We start from the raw sequence: 23,634 nt of genomic DNA, 5'->3' as shown, positions 1-23,634 counted from the left end.
CAAAGCACTACTCATGGTTTATTCCTGGTTTGGCTAAACTCCCTTTGGATTTGAATGCTTGGAGGTCTGCCACAGCAATTGCCCACTACTTGTTGTGCAGGGCTTTGTGATTGGAGTGCAGAACCAAGGCATAGAGGCTTTTAACTCCACCTCGGCCAGTGCGTGCCACTACTTTACAGCATTGCAAAACAACTTAAATGTGCATCTGCAAAAGCTCCATCTGCAAAAACTATTCTATGGGCATATCAAGTTCCCACCTGATAAATAAAACATGAGCTTAGAACATTAATTATAATTTGTTAGAGTTACCCCTATATTAAACCAGCTTGTAAAAAGCACAAATTGCAATTTAAATACAGAAAAGTGATCTGTGTTAGGGCATGTTTACAAGGGTGATGGTATTTAGATCTGCTACTGTTAAGAGTACCCTTTGATTTCTCATTGCATTGGATAACTGTTCAGGAAAACTGTGAAACAAAGGGTGGTTAAAATAGACCCCCCCATGTATCAATTTGAGAAATTATACTTTACATGTATACTTTACATATAGGGAAGAAAACAAAAGTTTTCTTAAGGTAAATAATTCTAATCGAGTAAGTGTCTTTCCTATCTTGAGGTGCATGTTTTTAGAATCAAACTGGAAGCTGCAGTCTTGTCCTCAATGACAGCACAGTAACCTGTGTCCCCTTCTGTGCATAAATTAATTGTAGCAAACAAGGCAGGCGTTCAGTGAGCAGCTTAACCCTATAAGTACCTCATTTGCATGCTTTTGTCTAGTGATCATTCATTCTCCCACAGCATTGTAAAAGGGGAAAAAAATCTGGCTTCTGCTAACATTCTTATTTCCTTTCTGTTTTTTTATTTTTTTATTTCTCTCTTTCTCCTCTCTGTCTCTCTCTTTATATTTTGGCATGCTTTTTTCTTTAGCTTGAAATGGCGATTGAAAACCTCCAAAAGTCTGAAGGGATTGCATCTCACAAAAGCAGCCTGCTCAACAGCCATGTAAGTTAACCAGGAACTTTGTAAACACACTGCTTTTGTCTGCTTCCGCAGTTATGTTTTGGCCAAATTTGTACCCCTTGTTTTTTATCTCCTCAAAGATTTCAGTGAGAAAGAAATTGCCCATTGTTAGATTGTATTATAATGGCTGATTTGAAACCAGACCTTGTGGTTTACTTTATAGCTGCTTTACCAGTAGGGCTACTGTTCACCAACTTGCTAGAGCTGCTGCCTTCTTACTTCTCTCCTGCATGCAGCTTGGCATGCTTTAATATGTAAAGTGTGTTTGGACTGATCTACTAATCTAGTTTACGAGATCTTTCTCAATGGGGGAGACTTGCCGTACACACATACATATTGTATCAGCAATATGCTTTCTGATAGCTGCATATGATTTTTTTTCTTCATATCAAATTCAAACCCATATTCTATCCTGTTCTTTCTGTCCCACTCGCTTTACAGTAGTTCTATACCGTCTTGCTTGCTTTTACTCTTGATTTCTTCTGGACATGAGATCTGATTATCATATTTAATCGTCTTGTTTCACAGACCCAGAGTCTTACTACATTAACTAAAGATGAATGCTTATCTGGGTCTGTGAAACCAGCCATACAGGATATGTTTTATATTCCTAGACAACTAAAAAAAAACCAAAAAAAAAAACTGCTGCTGCAGATCCGTCTGCTAATCTGTTAAAAGGTACATATAACACTAAGGCTTCAATTTCTCCAGAGATGTGCAAGTGTCAAATAGAAATGATATCCTCCAGGTTAACTGCATCAGGACAATGAATAGGATCCTGTAGTTTTCTCTTACATCTTTGTTGTCAGGGTTGTGCTTCATTGCCCAGCATGTTATCCCCAGAGCCCAGCTCTGCTTGGCCTGTAATTTGCCACACTGCTGACTGATCTCCCCCTCCCCCTCCCTCTCCCTCACAGCTGCAATGGCTGCTAGACAACTACGAAACTGCAGAGGGGGTCAGTCTCCCCAGGAGCTCCCTCTACAACCACTACCTTCGCCACTGCCAGGAGCAGAAACTGGATCCCGTCAACGCAGCCTCCTTCGGGAAGCTCATTCGCTCCGTTTTCATGGGGCTGAGAACCAGACGGCTGGGCACAAGGTATATCAGCATTAGAATATTATACCTCACAGCCAGCTGTGTTACAAAATGCTAGTTTACACTAAATGTCACATTTGCATTTTGTGTTCTCTTCTCTGTTGTCACCCCAACTTAAACAGCTTGCACTTTGCTGTTCACCATCCCAGTGTTAATAATAGAGAAAAATGGTCAAGTATGGATCACTCGGGCTATTGAATTTCTATATAGGTTTTTATTTTGACATTCACCCCATTTTTTTAAACTCCCATTATATGAATGAGTTATGGCTTCTTCTCAAGTGACACATGATCTATAAAGCAGACTGAATCTCTGTTATCTTTCATATGACAGATGGTGCCCCTATCTCCACAGACACCTCCACCCCATTTACACCCTTTTTGTAATTGAGCTGCCTCAGTTCTGCTGCAAGCAAGACCAATTATTATCATTATTTAAGAAATACTTTTAAAATAAAAAAAATGAAATTCAGCCAAGCCAACCCCACCCCTAACTTATCAGAAAAGGGATCCCTTTGCTTGCAGTTTCATATAGACGAAGACATTGTTTAGTTCACCTGGTGTCACAGGTAGTTTTCCGTTTCATTTTTATTTCAGTTGGCAAATGCCAGGCTTTCTCTGAAACTTAAAACCTGATGTCATCACTTGACTATGTGCTTCGTTTTTGTATTTTTTGTATTGTATTTTTCTTTCTCCCAGAGGGAACTCGAAGTATCACTACTATGGGATCCGTCTGAAACCAGACTCTCCCCTGAACCGCTTGCAGGAAGATTCCCAGTACATGGCAATGAGACAGCAGCCTGTCCACCAAAAACAAAGGTAAGGGACTGAAAAAAAAGGTGAAATGATCCACTGTTTCGAGTTTCTACTAATGCCTTATAAAAGACCTTCAAGGTTTTTCTTGTGCATAGAGTAGAATTTTGTATGCGTTAAGACGTCTTGTTCAGTTTCTCTGTCGTCGTTTAACCTGTAAATGTAATATTAATCTGGTAGCATTAACTCTTCAGAGGCTGGCATCACAGTTCGTTCTAGAATGGGAATCTGCTGCCTTTGCTAGAGGTTGCAGCCTTTGTCAGCTGTCCTTCTCTGTCTGTGACTGTCATCCCAGGTTTAGGACCTTTCTCACTGGTCTGTGCTGTTCCTCTCTCCAGGTTTAAGCCATTGCAAAAGGTGGATGGCATGGGGGACAATTTAGCCGGCGGTGCCCAGAATTCGGCAGCAACCCCAGAACAATCTGTGGCTGCTCAAAGTCAGCATCACCAACAGTTTATTGGTAAGGGATGGTGGTAAATACTCAATAGATATGTAAGAGGGGTGCTTATGTGTATTCAACATTAGACTGATAGTACAATTTTGTGCTTATATTCCATAAGGAATTTGAGTATTATTATTATTATTATTATTATTATTATTATTATTATTATTATTATTATTAGTATTATTATTATTTATTTCTTAGCAGACGACCTTATCCAGGGCGACTTACAATCGTAAGCAAATACATTTCAAGTGTTACAATACAAGTAATACAATAAGAGCAAGAAATACAATAACTTTTGTTCAAGCAAAGTACAAGTGTGACAAAACACAATTCAATAATACAGCAGATAATAGTGATAGTTACATCAGGATATGATTAAATAGTGAGAGTTACATCAGGATATGATTAAATACAAAATACTACAGGTTAAACACTTGGCAGATTACAGTATTAGTGTTATTTAATTATTTAAGAGCTACAGAGACAGCGATTAGTTTTTTTTATTTTTTTTTATAAAAGGTTAATGACATTGTGTTGGATACCAAGGTTAGTGTATTTTCAGAAGTCAATAGTACTGTTTGGACTGTTGGTTGTTGCTCTATAATGAGCCCTAACAGATGGCACTATTTAATAGACAATTAAGCAAGAAAAAAGGGTAATTTAGGAAAAATAAGAAAGTCGGTGGAATTGTCTGTCAAAAGGTAGCGATGTCTCTGAAATGTGTAAAAGTTGCAAATGAGAAGTGACTCATCTAATGAGGACTGTTAAGAGGGTGAGCAGCATTTGTGTGGTGGCTGGTATATGGTGGCATAAATGTTTGTAAGAAAAACAACTTATGTGTCGGGCTTCGAGCTCTCATTAATTAGACCAGGTTAATTATCACTGCATAGTTTTTAGCCCTCTTTAAAATTGGATCATTTTTAAACCAGACATGCAACTTTAACTGCTTAGTTTCCTTAAATCACACCACCTAGTATTTTATTTGTAGATGTTTTACTTAATGTTGTCTGACACAATATCCTCTCAAGTCCCATCACTTTTGTACACAGGCACCACACCTCCCCTCCCGCACACAGATGCTAATATTATTATTTTAGTCATTTAGCAGACGCTTTTATCCAAAGCGACTTAGAGACCAAGGGGTGAACTATGCATTAAACTGTTGCAGAGTCACTTACAATAGGACCTCGGATTTATGTCTCATCCGAAGGGCGGTAATACAGAAATCAAAACCATGAGTTTAGAATGTGGAAACCCCTTGACAAAGGGCTGCATTGTTTCTGCAGGACTAGTAGTCGGTTACAGGAATCTACTCTGATAATCTAAACTGTGATGCCTCTCCAACACTATTCAGTGTATTTTATTCTTCTTGTGTAGAAATAACAATCCGGTCTGTTTGTGATCATTTATTTCACAACCCTTCATTCAAAATCATCAGTTTCTTGTTAAAACTACTGTAACTAATTACGTCATACCATTGTTATTTATATGATTTTGTTGGATTTGGACAGACAATCCTCCAACCATTTGACATGGTTAAGAGGTTATTTATTAAAAATGAGTGATGGGGCACTATTGTTCGAGTGTGAATCCTGACTGGAACTTTCTTTTCTTTGTGTTAGACGTGTCCCATGTTTTGCCTGAATTCCCGGCCCCTGAGATTGGCACCTCTCCAGTGCCTGAGGGTATCAGCATGAATGATGTCAAGAAGCTGCAGATCCTCTACAGGGAGCACTGTGAGGTAAGACACACAGCAGTGCCTGCTGAACATGCTGTTTGCACTAAATAAAACCCACCTTTTCTATAGTAATTGTTCACATTCTTGACATTATAATCAATTCTAGTAATTCACAAGCATATTGAGTAGTGATCAGTTAATACTGGGGTTGTCCCTTCCTTTGGATGAGACGTAAAACCGAGGTCCAATTGTAAGTGACTCTGCAGCAGCAGTTGTGATGCATAGTTCACCCCCTAGTATCCGTAAGTCGCTTTGGATAAAAGCGTCTGCTAATGACTAATTAATAATAATAATAATAATAATAACTCCTTTATTTACCATGAAAATATTTATTTATTCAGTCATTTAAAAATGACGTCTGTCTGTTTCAGCAGACCAGGATATGTACTGTAATAAGTATCTGTGCAGGTTAAAAACAGTTGAATCTTTTGCTTTTTACAGTCCCAGTTCCATGCATTTTCTGTTTTTCAGTGCTTTGGTGGTACTTGCCCTCATTATCGGGTCCTGTTATAGCATCCTCCTTTTGTTACAAGACCTTTTTATCTGGATGCTTAAGTACAGGAGATCCCAATTAACTGTCTAGGTAGTAAGACCTCGGTTGTCATGGGGCAGGCGAAGGTCTTGATGGCATTCCATTGAAGCGCATAACCAGAACAATGTTCTGCAACAGCAAGCTCATTACGAGCTCTGACCTGGCAGTTTGTTAGCAGCCACTGCAGTTCAGATACACGACCTGCCACTTAAATATCCACCCTTTCCTCTTAAGCTTAGTTTGAGCTTGAGAGATGTTGTAATGTTTCATTACATTGTTGTGTTTTTTTTGTTGTTTGAAAATGCAATACAGGAATACACATTTATTTAGACATGGCACCATGGAATCATCAGTCCATCAGACTGGAATTCTAATACATTGTTTTATGTATATTAACTTATTTTATTCCCTATATGCTGTATCTCTGGAATATTGACACTAATACAAACTGGTACAGTACAGTAGCTGTAGGAGGCTTTAGGAGAGATGTATCCTTATCCCTGGTGAAAGGGTGCTGCCCGTACATATAATTTGCACTGTTAGCAGCGTGAGAATTGCTCTTATAGTTGTGATAAAACTTGGCACGGGGCATCTTTGTGTAGCACTAACTGTCCATACCAGTTAAAATACCTGGCTGTCTTTGAAAGCATTTTATGATTAAACTATACTTGAGTGTTTGTTGTACATCTACAGCAGAATTGAATCTTGTCAAGACAGGGGATCTACTTTTCCCAATGCTTTGCTTTGCCTTGCTTTGCTTTTCTGGACAGAGATGAATGTCGGTGGTTAAGGGGTTCACTGAGTTGCTGGAGGGTTTGTTAGGGAGTGTTGAACGTTTGAGCGGTTTTAGTTTGTTGTGGAGTGCTATTGGTAACTGTAAACATGGTTACCATAGTGATGGTGCTGGGGAAACATGTCATGTGACAAGAAGGGAAAACAAATCCAGCAGACTAAAATTACAGTAACATGATAGGAAGAATGGAGTATTAAAGATACCAATTATACATTACAGGGTCAGTGTGCATGGATTGAGTTTTCTGTTCTTTGTTCATTTTGCTTTACAACTCGTCACCTGTGGCACCGAGTGATAATGGAAAAACACGCAGATATGCCCAAATCAAAATTTGGATTAATTAAGTCAAGGTTTCTGTTTTTTAAATCCTATCACAAATGGATGTCAAACTTAGTCAAAATGACTACAATTGCACCATACTGAAAATAATGCAAAGGGAATCTTTTGAATTAAAACTTAAATATATATATTCTGTATTTTAAATGATCCCACTGTGGTCCAGTGGTTAAAGTCCAGGGCTTGTAGCCTGAAGGTCACCGGTTCAAATCCCACCTCTGCCACTAACTCTCACTGTGTGACCCTGAGCAAGTCACTTAACCTCCTTGTGCTCCGTCCTGCGGATGAGATGTTAAATCAATGTCCTATTGTAAGTGACTCTGCATATAATGCACAGTTCACAGCCTACCTCTGTAAAGCGCTTTGTGATGGTGATCCATTATGAAAGGCGCTATATAAAAATAAAGATGATATATTATTGTTATTATTATTATTAAAATTACTGCAAAAAGAGCGGCACATTATATTTGTCTACATATAGAAAGGTTTAACTATGGCAGTAACAGTGTTCTGGGCACACTGTTTTTCCCTTAGGCAACCCTGGATGTAGTGATGAACCTGCAGTTCCATTTCATTGAGAAGCTATGGCAGACATTCTGGTATTCAACAGCGCCATCTAGTGATGGAGCCACTACAGTCTCTCCCAGGTAAGTCAGTTTCTACCTATTCAGTAAAAGCCTTTATTCTGTTAACTACCTAGAAAAAAATACAAAAAAGAAACAAAAATATTGATATTGTTTAGTGAATGTGTAATATGATTATAGTCAAATATATTAACCTGTGCTTACTGAGTTCATATTTACAGAGATAACATTTCCATAGAAAGGGCTTTTCTCAAGCAATGTTTGGCATTTAAATCTGTTGATTTGTTCCTCCCACATGTATTTTTTCTAATTTTAACTTTCATGGGTCACTTACTGTACCATGTCAGTCAAAATCAACTGGGATTTGAAACATGCATCTCCTATTTCATGTCAAACTGCTTCACCATGTTGTCATTGACCCCATAATAACTCCCTGGCTGTGGGCACGAGAATATTGGTAGTATTTATGTGTTTGGCTGATGCAAGCTACAAGCGTCCTTAAGAGTCCCTGCATTTGGCAAGCCGGCACCTAGTAAAATTCTTTAGCATACCAAAGGTCTTGCAGTATATCACGTGTTCATCAGTGTCAATGGGGTCTGTTGAATATTTTTTTTATACTGCCACCATTTTAAATCACTGCTTTACATTTTAAAGACATGTATATAAAAATGACTTGCACGACCTGTTTGATACTCATTCTTAACCTTGGGACACAAAGGAAGGACCCTGTTTCAATGATCTTAACAGTTGCAGTGTTTAGATCTGTAGTTAGCGGCTCTCACTGCGAAATCTTGTGTGATTTTCTAAAGTGTCTCCTGCCTGGTTTTGTTCCTCAGCGAGGAGGAATCAGAAAGCGTCATTCCCAGGGAGAAGCTGATTGCTCTGTGTAAATACGAGCCTGTCAGGGTGTGGATGCGGAGCTGTGATCACATCCTCTACCAGGCACTGGTGGAGATCCTCATCCCCGATGTACTCAGACCAGTGCCGAGTAAGTGTTAACGTGGGGTTAAATGGATGCCAACGCAGTTAAGGAAAGATTATGTATGTGTGTGCCAAGCGGGTGCGTCTAAAGTGCTTCATTTATGGATGCTGTGCAAAGTGGCACTCTGTACATACTAAATGCTGTGGCTGCCACTATTAGAAGCTGGTCATGTGGAAGCTTCTTATATCAGACCTGAATAATAATCTTCAATATGAAATGTGCTAATTTTAATAAGCTGTTCAATAAAGGTATGGAATGTGTCTTGGTGTGTTTGTCTGCATATCAAAGGTTATAATTGCTATGTTCATGTACAAAACGTTATTTTTACTATCTTCAAACCATAGTCCTCTTATGGTTTTGACCTTTTTTATATATATATATATTTTTAAGGTACCCTTACTCAAGCCATTCGTAACTTTGCAAAGAGTTTGGAAGGATGGCTGACCACGGCTATGAATGACTTTCCACAGGAGATTGTTCGCACCAAGGTAACTGTTAATTCCAGCTGATTTGGAGGGGTAAACTGCAAACTCTGTAGACAGTCATGTGTCATAATACTTGGCAGCTTACAAAATAATAAACTATACTTTTGCTTTAACCCTGTTTCTTCAGGAATCCTGTTTCTGATATTGCAGTCTAAAGCTTGCCATCATGTATCTGTATAGCTCAACACTATAGATTTAGGCCTTGCAAATGGTTCTGGAAATACTTCCAAAAACGGTTGGAAGTTGAGTATGAAGAGGCTGTAATGGCCAATGCTCTGCCTTGTTTTGCAGGCAGCAGTGGTGAGTGCCTTTGCCCAGACCCTAAGACGTTACACCTCTCTGAACCACCTGGCTCAGGCTGCCAGGGCAGTGCTACAGAACACTTCTCAGATCAACCAGATGCTGAGCGACCTCAATCGGGTGGACTTTGCCAACGTGCAGGTATGTAGACAGATGCACTGAAATAACTTGTCTGGTTTTATTATCCTTTTTTTTCTTTGTTTCCATGCAAATGTAACATTTATTTTTAACCTTTTGGTCATTTTTATAATGCATCGCACTGAATGGAACTTTGTCTTGAGTCTTCCTGGCCTGTCAATCAAACACCACCTTACTGATTTCATTGTTACCAAAGCAAAGGTCACCTGTCACTGTTATCAGCCTGTTTGGGTGATAGCTGTGCTAACCTTTACAGTAGAGCAAGATTTTAAATTAAAATAAATAGTGCTATAAACAGGATAGCTGATACCTGGTTATTATGTATATTAATCTATCAACCAGGTGGTTGTTCAAACTGTGATCGTGAAGTATAACTCGTCTGTTTTTTTCTTTTTTTTTTTTTTTTTATTTAAATCACAACCAACAATTTGAGACATGGCAAATGGCACTGCCTTCAAGGTAGAACTCAAAGGATGCCTGCTGGTATTATAGACAGATTTATAATCATCTCTACCTTACTTAACATTAGGCAGTGGTGCTAACAGGGGACTGTGAATCCAGCTGAACATGGTCATGTGTTTAACGGCTGTGCTTTTGCTCCTTGTGCTGTGCAGGAGCAGGCATCCTGGGTGTGTCAGTGCGAGGAGGGGATGGTCCAGCGGCTGGAGCAGGACTTCAAGGTGACCCTGCAGCAGCAGAGCTCTCTGGACCAGTGGGCAGCCTGGCTGGACAATGTCGTCAACCAGGTCCTGAAGCCACACGAGGGAAGCCCCAGTTTCCCCAAGGCAGCTCGCCAGTTCCTGCTGAAGTGGTCCTTCTACAGGTAAAGCACACACTCCAGACAGCACGGTACTGGCTGCTGCTGTTGCTAGACTTTTAAAAAGCTAGGGCTGGGGAAACTCACAGATTTCTTTAAGTAACACATAGTGTTACTTAGTATTGGTGATATGATTTTTATACTTGAATCCATGCCATTTAAGTGTTTAACAAGAGTCCATTATTAATGATCTTCATACATATCATACAACATAGCCCCTCAGGATTATCACGTGGCAAGATCTTACTGTGAGTTTAGTGTGTGCACTCTACAGTTTAAAGATCTAGGTCTAATTTGGGGATACAGAATGTCCTGGGCGGTCACGGCGCACACCGGCAGTGTAAGATGCTGACCCCAGTATGCTGTGTTTCAGCTCGATGGTGATCCGGGACCTGACCCTGCGCAGTGCGGCCAGCTTCGGCTCCTTCCACCTCATCAGGCTGCTCTACGACGAGTACATGTTCTACCTGGTGGAGCACCGCGTGGCCCAGGCCACAGGGGAGACACCCATCGCAGTGATGGGAGAGGTGAGTTCAGCACTGCACACAATCACTCAATCAGTGCAGGCATGGCTACATCAGCTCTGATATGCAGTTTAATAAAAGGATTCATTTTTAGTTCAGTTTAATGCACTTTTAACCATTACCTTTTCTCTCTTTGAAATAAACTGCTGCTTATAATAGTAAACCGATAAGATGGATTCTCTATATTGTTGAGAGTATCTTGTTTTAAAGTTACTTGTTGTAATATATTGAAATTGCTATGCCAGTATTAACTTCATCTCTTTCTTTTCGGATTGCAGTTCAGTGATCTCAACTCCATGATGCCTTTGCTTATGGATAAAGGTAACACACATTTTACTACTACTGTATTGTTACTATAACACATGTTATACGTGTCGCCTTAACTGTCTGTAAAATGATTTTATTAAGTAATAAGAATACCACAAATAATCCACTTGGACCATCAAGTTGTTGCTTTGGTACCTAGGTCACTGGCATAGAAAGAGAATGCATGAAAGATCACTGCCTGTCCATTTGTGTCCTGTGCCAGTGTTGATCCACTCCTCTGTTTGCAGACCAGTCTCATTTCTCAGATGACATGAGTGATGTTGGGAGTGAGGCGGACAGTTCCAGAGGACCGAGCGAGCCCCCAGTCAAACGGGAGCGCATTGAACTGAACCACTCTCTGCAGGAGATCTGAGGAGGATCTGAAACCCAAGTAGCTCCCCACTTTAGTACTGTCATGTTCCTGCTAGCTGTTAAGCAAACTGTTTGCTTTCCTAGTGCATATGGGCTGTGGGGAGACAATTGCAACAAGCTTATTCTGATATAGCACTGACTGCGGGTGGGGATACTGCAGCTTTAAATAAGGCAGCCAAAAACCTTTTCTTTTTTTAAAACATGTGGGGAGAAAACATAATAATCATATGTAATGATTTTTTTAATCATTTATCTTTCATGTACATCCCCTCAAACTAAATTTATATATATAGTTATAATTTTACACACACAGAGTTCTCTGGAAGGCTATCAGTGCCCTCCCCTCCCAAAGCAGGTTGTATAGAAAATGAGAAAGATGGTTCCCCCGTTTTAAATCCCAGAAAATATGAACGTTTATATTAAACCGTTTTTGTTATTTTATTTTGGGGATTTCGTTACTTTTTGTTACTGTGAATAGATGTGTGACATGGATGTTGTACAGTACATTAGTTTAGTTCCACAATTCTGCTGGAGTAATGTTTAAATAGGTGTGCCATAGTTAATGCAGTGCCTTAGACGAAACACAACCTGTACAGATTTTTGTTGGTTTTTCTTTAACTGTGCCTATTTATATCTACAGCTGTCTGCATTCCTCCTTCTTCATGCTTTTCATAATGTCAAATCAAATGCCTCACAATACAAGCCCCAACCCAAACCAAAAGCAAAAAATCTGCCTTGACGTTTTCTAAAGGAGCATAGAATGTAAAGGTCTCGGCTACCATGTAATGGCTGGTGGCTGCCGCTGGGATGTGATGTCAGTTGTTAGAGGAATACTGACTGTTATCTAGTCTTGTTTTCGATGCTGCAGTACGTAATGTTCCACAGTCTTGCTCTACTCCAGTAACCTGCTCCTAGGCTTGGTGATGGGTTCTTATATTCTTATACTGTACTCTGTAGCACAGTGTTCTAGCTGCTGCGCTGCTGCTCCCTGCACTCTTCTGCTGCTCAAACCCCTTGCCTTCCATACTATAGATTGTGTGTTTTAACTAAGCCACTCACACACGTTATATTCTTTCTGGTGTTTTTTTGTTTGTTTGTTTATTGAAACATTTTCTGTGTAAATGTGGCTTGTGCATTTGTTTCAGTGGTAGTGGTGGGTGAGGGTAATTTGTGTCTAAAGCATTTCAGTTGAGAGTAACCCAGGGGATGAGGAGAACAGATCTAGCAGTCAAATCCTCACCCTTTCTAGGGGGGCAGAAGTAGAAGAATTTCACCTTTCTGTGCCTCAGTCCCATCTAACTTTGGACAAGCTGAAATGGTAGTTCCCTGTTAGACTAACCTTAGATAGTGATTTAAAAGTAACTATTTTTTATAATAATGAATTGGATCTTGTTATTTTAAGTGGAGCTGGCCTATTAAAAAGAAATTGCTATATATCTGTAGCCACTGTTCTAGATTTATTGTTATACATTAAATATGTAGAATTTTATAAACTTTTCATACGGTAGGAAAGAAACAACTGTTGTTATTTTAGGATTTAGAAATGTAGTAAGGCATTTTGTGGCCTTTCAAACCACTTTGGAAAGTTTCAGCTTTCTGAAAAAATATTGTGAAAATATATATTTAAATGTTTCTTCCCCTCTCCTTTAGTCTATTAAACTTACTTTGCCCCAAAGTGCAGGCAGCAGGTTCTGATTTCACCACATCATTGCATAGGATGGAATGGAACAAGACGCTCCAAATCCCAGTGCCTTGATGTGACCAGAGCCATGCGATTTACACAGTACACAAAAGGAGTCCTGTTCATGTAGAATCTTAAAGCCTCATGTTACCTGCAGTAACACTCCCTCACACTAGGATCCAGTGTAGAGAAGAAGGGCCACTGGCTTCTTTTGCAGCACAATCTGCAGCAATGAGCCTTGGGGAAAGATGTCTTGTATAAACCTCAAATGGCTGCCTAACATTTACCTATCCATTCACTAAAAATTAGCTCAGAGCAGTGAAGGTATATATTTTGTCCCTTTTCTGCTGGGGGTGGAAGGGAAGATGGTATACATTTTTTCTCCCTTTTTTAGATTATATTTACATTTGGGATTCGGGGTTGTTTTTAATTGTACTAGTTCAAAGTTTGCCGCCTTTGATGTATTTTGTATATATATTTTTTCTTTTGTCTTATTTTCTACTGTTTATAATTTTTAAAAACTGTTTTGGATTATACCCAATCTAGTCAGGAGAAGAATGAACAGTCTTGTTGTCTGTAACTTGCATTGCAAAAAAAAAAAAAAAAAAAAATTGTATTTTGTACTGGTCAAAATGTCTAATAAATTGGTGTAAAAAGTAAAGCTGAGAACAGTGTGTATTTGTGTATTTGTTTTGAAAATGGTTTATTTTACCAACACTTTAAATATATACTGGGGAGGACTATTGAATTTCATTGCTCATCAAATGGTGCCAGACTGATTACACTGTTGGTCCAAAACAAAGCATGGCAGACATCAGCAATTGTCAATCATCCACACAGTAAATCACACCTACCTTGTTCTGAAAGTTTCAATTTGTGATGTGGACACCAAACATAGTCCGAAGGTCCACTAAACTCCTGGACCCCCTTTTTGAACAAATCTACCTTGCAATCGCACCACTTTTAATTCAGCCTACTCATGTACGATCAGTCTCCAAGGCACACAGCATCCCAACTGTATAGAGCACACGCACAAAAGTAATTACAAAGAAAACACAGAATCCAATAATTACAATCAAATTAAACAAGCCTGAAGGGGCTGGCCTGGTCCGAAAGCTTCATGGTCCTTTTACTACGTGCAGTTTCTAAGAGCAGGAGTCCCACGGATAAAAACTCCAGGACCTTTCTCCTGCAACAAGACTGGATTCCAAGAGGCTGAAGGGGGTTTCTTTTCATGTTATAAAACTCTTCCATTTACATATCAGCCAACTGGGTCTGCAGAAATAATTTGCCGATACATGGTTTAAAATTGTTAACTCTTCAGCTTATCCTTTCATCTGTGTCATTCTCGCAAAGTTCACTGAAGTTTGTAGGGGACTGAAAGTGCAAATTTGTGCTTCTGGTTTCTCTGTAAGAGATGGTCCCTCCATCGTCCTCATATTGAACAGCCAGCCATGTACTTTCCTACAGAAAAAAAAAAAAACACAAGCTGCATTCTGTTTCCAATTGAAGCTACTGGCGCAAATACAGGAGAATGGAGATACAGTACAGCACTAGATAGCTTTCATCTGCCATCTAGGAGGTTGTCTATGGTACTGCAACAGAAGGGATAACAACCTAATCAGATATAATGGAAGTATGAAAAGACACTATAGAAGACTATATTGATAGTGCTACTTCTATGCTTTTGTAAATCAGTAAATTACTGTGCGGGACTACTGTAGTATTTTCTCACCCTTCCAATAGTAAATCGAGCCCATCAGGTCTCAGATTTCATACACTTATTTTTATTAGTTTATGATTTTTCATGCTTAATCTGATTAATGAAAAAAGTACATCTGTCTATACCACTGCATCATTAGAAACTACAAAATTTCTTCAAAATGATCTCTAATTTGACTTCTTGCAAACAGTGATTTCAACAATTCATTCGGAAACAAAAAGCTAAAACCGCAAAGCATACAGCTATGCACCGATCCTCTGCATGGCCTGTGTATGAAAACGCAGTTTCTGGGAAGGTCTGTCCAGCTAAAGTGTATTATCCACTCAACTTATCAATTAAGGGTTTCCTAGCCCTTACTGATGCCATTCAGTTTCTCCTAGAGGGTCTATAATCAAAACAAGTGGCGTTTGGAATGTGTCGCGCAGCTCCAGGAAGATAAAGGGCAGAGCGATGAATGATGCATCGGTAGTCACCTCTAGGTGGCTAGGAAATAGGTGCAATATGTGTTTGGCCTATGGTTGGCGAGATAAAGTCCTGCAAATGTACATACATTGACAGAATGTAATGCCCTTTACAGAAAAACCCCATTCGATGCCAGTCTACAGCTTGAAACCTGTCGTTTCAGTCAATAGAAACATGGCCTGAATTTCTCCACCAAGGGGATGGCATGTCACTTCTGCACCTCCTCTTGGTTCTCCATTGAGGGCCTCTTCAAACAGACAGCCCCAGTGCTGGTGCCCAGTCCTCCCAGTTACCTGTGGCGAAGCGCTTCTTGACAAGAGACATGCGGTAACGCCCGCCCACCAGTTCCAGGTCCACCCCAGACAGGGCTTCTCCCGAGCCCACGAACTGCACCCCCACGCTGGGGAGAGCCCCGCGCAGGACGTCCCGGCACTGCCAGCTCGCACACACAGTCCCGGCACCTGGGACGACAGGCACATCAGTACCAGTTACTGAACCTGCTCCATTCATCATCTCACAGCCATCGGGCCCTCATGCATAACTCAAACAAAACATTCTACAACAAACATTTTCCTACTAAAAAACAAAAGGTATGAATACCTCGTATACATTAATACAACTGGATTATCTGATTTTCTCATGGGGTGCGAAGAGGTATTTCTGCATCAGATCCTAGACATTTGATTGCACATTTATAGGCTCATAGGTAAAGACATCTCCTTTTGTTCGCAGATTCACTAACTCGGGCTACAGAATGTCCTGACCCATCATAATTGGCTAATCTGTTCCTTAGTAGATGTATGTAAACTCTGAAGTGATATCCCTGTTGCTGGGGGTAATAATTCCAATAAGCTACGTGAGGCAGTGACACTGTAGCTTTAACAGAGCCACTGACAGCAGGCTCATATCCTCGCCCCCCCCTCCTCATCATCAGCCCCCTGTGGGCGAGACCCGACAGACAAGCCGGTCCACAGCCCTGGCTTTCTCATGCTAATGCTGATATTTAAAAGATAGATAATGACACCCTTTTTACAATTAAATAAATAAAAAAAGAGGCGGCAGGGAATAACGTGGAGTTTATTTTTGGAGACAAGGTAATTACCTTTCCCATCAGCCGTGGGAGAGAGATTGTGCAGTTTCCATAGCAACCGCTGCTCCTCCGCGTTCCTGAGCACAGAGAAATCCGTCAGTGAATTCAAACCGGCAAAACTGACACCTCGGTATAAAAACTGGAATACGAGCCAGGCGCTGGCACCTGCTTACACTGGGTAGTGAAGGGATAGTGCCCTGGCTCCTGGGGGTCAAACGAGGAGCCTGGATGGGGAACTAATGAGCGTTATTTAAATACATTAGGAACGTAATGGATTACTGTAATGTTTATCATTGGGACTTCTTTGAAGTGACATCGCAGGAGTGCTACTCTGTCTGTTTATTAAACTAGCGGCATGTTAACACACGCGTCTCATTACTTCTGTCTATTCAGTCAATGCGTATTCGACCAGTAAAGAATCTAGGTGCAATAACTCCACTCAAGGTAGCAGACTAGCCCAGCCTTGTTCGCATATCATTTTTGAATGACTTGTTTCCATATAAGACACTGAAACTTTTTAATTAGATATAGTGGTTGTCTTTTAAAAACAGTTACTTAGGGGAGATTTGAGCTGGATTTTTAGAGCATTTTACAGCACCCTGGATTGCATTAACATTTGAGGTGCAACCCCAGGAGAACCACAGGTAGGTGGTTGACTCCCTGGTGGTGTAAAATGCTCTATAAATCCAGCCGTTATTAGGGTATAGGCTGATCGAAACTAACCTCTCAGTGCTTAAAGTTAGAGAACACTAATCCTTTATTAATTTATACATAATAACTCAATATTAACTTTATTAAAGTTTAAGTAAGTAGGTTAACAAAGCCAGCGGGCATTAAAGTATTTGTAGCTAACAAAATAATTTCCTATCATTGAAAGCATCAGCTTCTTCTCTGTTTGACATGCTTTCAGTAACATGAAATGACTTGCATAGTGAAGCAGTCAGACTCCCTCAGAGCAAAGCTGAAGAACACAAAGCCACTTTGGGACGCTTGGAACTTGGTTTCAGGAGATTAGGTTTCAGGCCACTGCACGGCACACCCGGGGAGACTTGGGGTTTGACACAGCAAAGCTGCCTACAAACTAGGTCTCTTGGAACCAGGTCTCAAGCCACTGTTCCTGAACAAAGTGGCTTTGTGTTCCCTCAGCTGAAGGCATGGGAACTGGGGAGTTTCTTTGGCAGGCCCTGGCTCTCGGCTCTCGGCTCTCTGCTCACCACACTCCGGGCGGCTGGCAGTGCACGTCCGTGGCGGAGTCCTCCAGAGAGATGACCACCTGGACGTTGCTGAGCTCCGTGGCGGGGGAGGCAGGGCAGCAGTGATAGTCCAGAGAGACGTGGGTCAGGGAGCCGCTGCACTGGCACCGAGCGGAGAGGTGGAGGGGGGCACAACCGGGGTCCTGAGAGGAGACCTGCAGCACAGCGGAACATATGTATGTATGGAAGTAATGTAGCAATCTAGTAAATAACTTAAGCACACCACTAACTCTTTACACCAACGTTCCTGGTCCTCTGCCACTACGTTTGACTTACTCTAGAGCCTGCGCACCCACTGCGTGCCCAGTCCACAAAGAGGGGGACATGATGGTGCCATCTAGTGCGAGCCAAGGGGAGTACAAGCCAAGTTGTTTTTGAGGGACTGTTGTCTGCTCTGTGGTCTCGGCTGTGCCCCGTTTCTGGTTCACACTCACCTGGTATTTGAGGAGGCCTACGTTGTAGTATGAAGCCTGGGGGTTGAGTTCCGCCTCTCTCTGGAGGTGGAGAGTCAGAGCCTGCATGTTGAACCAGAAGTCTTTGGAGTCTGGATCGCTCTGGGAAGGGTCACTTGGAAGAGAAACAGTTCTCCGATTAAAATGTAAACCATCTATAAAACATGTGAGCAAATGCGCTGACAATTAAGAAGCGCTCATGTTTTTAGTTGTAACGGTGAAGACCGCGCCCACCTGTAGAGGAGTTTCTGATTGGGCAGGAAGTGGTCGACCCTGGACGTGTTGACCAATCGGAAGCTGAGGACGGGTGCGGTGGGGTTGGCGTTGAAGATGCGGGTGATTCCGGCTGGAAAGGACATGGTGAGGTCTCCTGTTATCTTCACCAGGCAGCTGGGGGACAAAACACACAACATTGCATTGCGTTAGCACAACACTCAACAATGCATAGAAACCACAGACATGACATCAACCCCAGGGCTGGGAGTTAGTTTACTCATAGCTTCACAGTTGTGTAGACAAGTCTCAATGGACATGCACACTGACTGCTTGTATATTCCTTGACAGACGAACAGGATAGAGAGCAGCAGTGCTTCGTGACACCCGCTTTTAATCTCGAACAGATGAAATGTTTTGAACTCAAGGTGAATGAAAGTCAGAACAGTGAGAGGTGCGCTCACCGGTTCAGCTCTCCTCCCTTGAAGTAGGCGTTGATATACTCTGTGATGGCAGCAGCCACAGGCCACGCATCCTGGGAGCTCAGGGAGATAGGGCTCGGACCGCGGGACAGCCCTGCGAGGAGGGGGGGGGAGGGGGGGCACAGGGTTTAACCAGGGGTCCTGCAGCCACACCTCAGTTTCTTCTCAAACACACACACTTAAGAAAGGAATGTTAAACATACTGAAACTTTGGACAGTTGGCTCAATAAGGCCCAGGAGGAATACTTACAAATCCTTACAAAACATGTAACGACCTCATTGGTTTATATATTATATTAGTCTCTACAATGGAATTCACATTATTTTTACAGAAAAAATAATAATAATACACACTTCCTACAAAAGGAACTGTTTTATGCTTCTCCCATGTTCTGCTGCTCATGTCCTGGTAGCAGAAATCAGGAAAAAAAAAAAAAGTCACATGATCAATGCGAGTTCCGAAAGCTCCAGGGCAGCATCAAGCAACGCTGCTCACCCCCCCGATTCCATCAACCAGCAAATGAGAGCACAGGACAAGCTAAAACAGTTCCTTATATAAATCTGTTGGTTAGTGAAGGAAATTGTATTAAATGAATCTGCTAGCTCTCAGTCCTCCAGAGCAGTGTATGAATACAGCATGTCAGAGACACCTACCTCGTGGGGGGCTGGCTGGGCGAGGCGTGGGGGTGTGGACCCCCCACTCACAGGGGCTGGACGAGGAGGAGGAGGAGGAGGTGGTGGTGGTGAGGGGGGGGCTGGGCTCCAGGAGAGGGGATGAGCACACCGACCTGGACTGAGACACACACAGACAGACACTTTCTCAGTCCCACAGCTATACCCTGCTTACAGCTGCTGCTGCAGTTTAGTCCCAGAGCTTCAGGATATAAAAAGACTGGATTGTGATTGGAAAACAATCAATCACTTCCTAACCTTTCTGTAAGTAAGTATGTGTCGTTAATCCTCCCCTGGATAATCAAAGTCTGTTTTTGGTGGATGATTTATCACTTCACCTCCCTTTTTCCACCCATTTAAATAAGGGGAAAAAAAAAAAACTACAAAAAATCCTGCAGTACAATCCTAGTCTCTCTCTCTCTCTATATATATATATAAATACACACACAGAGTTGACTATATCTCCATTGCGCCTCCTGTGGTCTCTTACCCGCTCACAGCCACTCAGCCTCCCACCCGGGGCCCTCTTGGCTCTTGAGGGCCGGGGAGGAGCCACTACTGCCATCTCTGGGCCGTCCTGTCTGGAGATAGGGGGGGGGCCTGGGGGAGCAACACAATTGGGAAACATCTGCTCCATTACTGAGGCAAATGCTTATTTATCAGCATTCTTTAAACACTTCATCTCCATAAAAAGAAAGTCAGTAACGCACACAGCTCCACCACTGCAGTACAGTTCTCAATATCATTACAAAGGAGAGCATGATCGTGACCCACAGTTGGTACGTGCGTGACATGCATGAGGGGGAGAGGTGACGCCATACACCCCCGGATTCTGAAACCCTCATTAATGATGTGATGAAACTTGGATAGGCACTGCTTTGATAATGGAAGAACATGTGAACGCCTCCGCTACATCCCTATTGCCATGGATACCCATCCCCTGGGATGGAAAAAAAAAAAAAAAAAAACCACAAAGGATGAATAAATACTTATAACAAACAAGATCTGCATTTTTGCGTACCTGCATTCCGAAACTGGGAGCCCGCATTGCGGCTAGACGCTTCCCCCTCTTTGTCAGGGAAGTCTGAATTCCCGAGGCTGGAGAACACACTGAAGGAGAGGACCTCCTCCGTCCCTGAATTCCTCCTGGAGAGGATGGCTCCCCTGGGTGCCCGCTGCCTCCTGCCCGCCCCGGAGCCCTCCACGAAGGGGTTGTGCAGGGAGTTCCAGCGCACCAGCTCCTTCCTGCCCGCTCTGGGGCCGGGGGCGCTCCGAGCGGGGTTGGAACCCGAGAGGGAGGACTGGTGCGTGGGGCTGCCCAGCATGGTGATGGAGAACGGGTCTTCAGGAGAGCCTTCGAGGGGCAGCTCAGCCGGTTTGGAAGAGACGGCCGCCCCGGTGTCAGAGGGGGTGCTGAAGGAGATGGCGAAAGGGTCTCCGTGCGACACTGGGCACACCGCGGCTGAGCTGCGGGCCCTGCCTTCATGGGGCGCTCTGGGATTGGGGTTCCAGGGCTCGGAGCTGCCTCTTACTTTAGGAGTCCGGTCAAAGTCAGCCAGGAAAGGATCACACTGTTTGCTGAGAGGAGTTCGGGACAGGCCAGGCCAGGAAGGGGGCTCACATTCAGAAGAAGAGGGGCGGCTGAAGGCAGCGAAAGTGGACGACGAGAAAGAGGAGGATTCGTCATCCCCCGCCCCCCTGGGGCTCTGATTGGCCGGCAGCCAGCCCCTGGGGGAGGAGGAAGAGGAGGGCTCGCGGGACACTGTCAGGAAAGGGTCGCCGGCTGAGCCCGCCTCCTTGCTCTGTGATGTCACGGCAGGCCAGGCAGCCCAGGTGCAGGGTTCCGGGGAGGGCCCCAGAGGCTGATGGGAAGGAGAGTCGAGCCCGGAGTCCTCCACGTTCTCAGGGGAGGAGGAGTCGGAAGAGGAGGTGGTCGGTTTGGAGTCTGCAGAGTGGAGAAAGGGAAGGGGATTCACTGTACAGCTCAGTCATTATGGGTTCTATTTTTTTTGCATTGGGGTTTGAACACATCTTCTTTTTCTTCTTGCAGAAAAAAGCAAACCTACTTTGCACTAGCTACCATTAGGTCATTTCTATGCCTAACCAAGAACCTACTGGGATCTGATATTAATGGGTTCCTTGAGGTCAATTACAAACAAACGGCATTCTAACACATTCTACAGGGCGTCCCATAACACAGGAATCAAGGGGCAGAATTGTTAATATCAGTCGTCTCGCTTTCTTTCAGGTGTGAAATGGCTTGAAGCAAAGAGGAGTGAATTCAGATCATTTTGATGTGTGATGCAGACAGTCAGTGTGTGGCTGCCTGATTTATTGCCTCTGATATCCTACGTTTAAAACAACAAACAGAAGAAATATTATTATCAAATCTAAAAGTCCATGCCTCGTCTCCGGAGGTATAAGAGAGCTTGAATAATGTATAACCATCTACAGTAGCAGTATCTTGCCTGTTCTATTTGGCACAAGTACTGGGGGGGGTCGACAAACTGGAATGTCAACTAGGTCTATTTTATGATGCGTGCGCAGAGGAATGAAGCAAGCCAGGAAATTAAGTTTCAGTGCAAAATTAGACCTTGTTGTGCAAGATTTAAAATGGAAAAAAAAGACAAAAACTGGATTTTTTTTTTTTTTTTTTTTTTTTTTTTTTAAAAAAGGCCATGTCAGAAACTATAAAGCAAAACAACAGGGCTTTGAAAGGAGAAGTTGGCAGAGGATGCGACAGCACTGGAAGACTCCTGGATTTAATTAAATCCCAAAACAAACTCCAGCATCTTGCTCCAAAACAGGCTGGTATTTGACATCTCGTAATGGACCCAGCTCATGTTTTAAACAAGGAACACATTTATAATGTCGGCAGCGACTAAGATAAGCCATAACAAGACTGAAATGCCTGCGGTGTGACTGTGCATCAGACTGCATGTGCACGAGTGTGTGTATGACCAGACTGCATGTGCACGAGTGTGTGTATGACCAGACTGCATGTGCACGAGGGTGTGTATGACCAGACTGCATGTGCACGAGGGTGTGTATGACCAGACTGCATGTGCACGAGGGTGTGTATGACCAGACTGCATGTGCACGAGGGTGTGTATGATGAGACTGCATGTGCACGAGGGTGTGTATGATGAGACTGCATGTGCACGAGTGTGTGTATGATCAGACTGCATGTACACGAGTGTGTGTATGATCAGACTGCATGTGCACGAGTGTGTGTATGATGAGACTGCATGTGCACGAGTGTGTGTATGATGAGACTGCATGTGCACGAGTGTGTGTATGATCAGACTGCATGTACACGAGTGTGTGTATGATCAGACTGCATGTGCACGAGTGTGTGTATGATCAGACTGCATGTACACGAGTGTGTGTATGATCAGACTGCATGTGCACGAGTGTGTGTATGATCAGACTGCATGTACACGAGGGTGTGTATGATGAGACTGCATGTGCACGAGGGTGTGTATGATCAGACTGCATATGCACGAGTGTGTGTATGATGAGACTGCATGTGCACGAGTGTGTGTATGACGAGACTGCATGTGCACGAGTGTGTGTATGATCAGACTGCATGTACACGAGGGTGTGTATGATGAGACTGCATGTGCACGAGGGTGTGTATGATCAGACTGCATGTACACGAGTGTGTGTATGATCAGACTGCATGTGCACGAGTGTGTGTATGATCAGACTGCATGTACACGAGTGTGTGTATGATGAGACTGCATGTGCACGAGTGTGTGTATGATGAGACTGCATGTACACGAGGGTGTGTATGATGAGACTGCATGTGCACGAGTGTGTGTATGACCAGACTGCATGTGCACGAGGGTGTGTATGACCAGACTGCATGTGCACGAGGGTGTGTATGATCAGACTGCATGTGCACGAGGGTGTGTATGACCAGACTGCATGTGCACGAGGGTGTGTATGATCAGACTGCATGTGCACGAGGGTGTGTATGATCAGACTGCATGTGCACGAGGGTGTGTATGATCAGACTGCATGTGCACGAGGGTGTGTATGATCAGACTGCATGTGCACGAGGGTGTGTATGATGAGACTGCATGTGCACGAGTGTGTGTATGATCAGACTGCATGTGCACGAGTGTGTGTATGATCAGACTGCATGTGCACGAGTGTGTGTATGATGAGACTGCATGTGCACGAGGGTGTGTATGATGAGACTGCATGTGCACGAGGGTGTGTATGATGAGACTGCATGTGCACGAGTGTGTGTATGATCAGACTGCATGTGCACGAGGGTGTGTATGGAGCGGATATGAATACATCAAATAAACACTA

At 42.8% G+C, this 23,634-nt stretch overlaps 2 protein-coding genes across 6 annotated transcripts in view; one reads left to right on the top strand and one right to left on the bottom strand.

The window, feature by feature from the left end:
- The window catches only part of LOC117962345 (DNA-binding protein RFX2-like), a 34,566-nt gene extending 20,941 nt beyond the window's left edge, over window positions 1–13,625 (top strand). For all 5 annotated transcript variants that reach the window (XM_059014291.1, XM_059014288.1, XM_059014290.1 and 2 more), the window contains 13 exons: window positions 928–1,002; window positions 1,938–2,119; window positions 2,815–2,934; window positions 3,267–3,388; window positions 4,999–5,117; window positions 7,310–7,422; window positions 8,196–8,347; window positions 8,732–8,829; window positions 9,118–9,267; window positions 9,879–10,087; window positions 10,455–10,608; window positions 10,884–10,926; window positions 11,160–13,625. In XM_059014291.1, the coding sequence (XP_058870274.1) occupies window positions 928–1,002; window positions 1,938–2,119; window positions 2,815–2,934; window positions 3,267–3,388; window positions 4,999–5,117; window positions 7,310–7,422; window positions 8,196–8,347; window positions 8,732–8,829; window positions 9,118–9,267; window positions 9,879–10,087; window positions 10,455–10,608; window positions 10,884–10,926; window positions 11,160–11,284 (1,662 nt within the window). In that variant the 3' untranslated portion in view covers window positions 11,285–13,625. The remainder of the gene's footprint in view (window positions 1–927; window positions 1,003–1,937; window positions 2,120–2,814; window positions 2,935–3,266; window positions 3,389–4,998; window positions 5,118–7,309; window positions 7,423–8,195; window positions 8,348–8,731; window positions 8,830–9,117; window positions 9,268–9,878; window positions 10,088–10,454; window positions 10,609–10,883; window positions 10,927–11,159) is intronic.
- Window positions 13,626–13,683: 58 nt separating this feature from the next.
- The window catches only part of LOC117428898 (F-BAR domain only protein 1-like), a 37,681-nt gene continuing 27,730 nt past the window's right edge, over window positions 13,684–23,634 (bottom strand). The window contains 10 exon segments of the mRNA XM_059014292.1: window positions 13,684–14,428; window positions 15,443–15,610; window positions 16,252–16,316; window positions 17,454–17,647; window positions 17,927–18,059; window positions 18,179–18,334; window positions 18,622–18,733; window positions 19,294–19,432; window positions 19,802–19,911; window positions 20,333–21,256. Of these exon segments, the coding sequence (XP_058870275.1) occupies window positions 14,400–14,428; window positions 15,443–15,610; window positions 16,252–16,316; window positions 17,454–17,647; window positions 17,927–18,059; window positions 18,179–18,334; window positions 18,622–18,733; window positions 19,294–19,432; window positions 19,802–19,911; window positions 20,333–21,256 (2,030 nt within the window). The 3' untranslated portion in view covers window positions 13,684–14,399.

This window comes from Acipenser ruthenus, chromosome 47 (assembly GCF_902713425.1).
Source record: "Acipenser ruthenus chromosome 47, fAciRut3.2 maternal haplotype, whole genome shotgun sequence".
NCBI lineage: Eukaryota > Metazoa > Chordata > Actinopteri > Acipenseriformes > Acipenseridae > Acipenser > Acipenser ruthenus.
The sequence above is the reverse complement of the archived record's forward strand: the minus strand, read 5'-3'. Positions and strand labels throughout refer to the sequence as shown.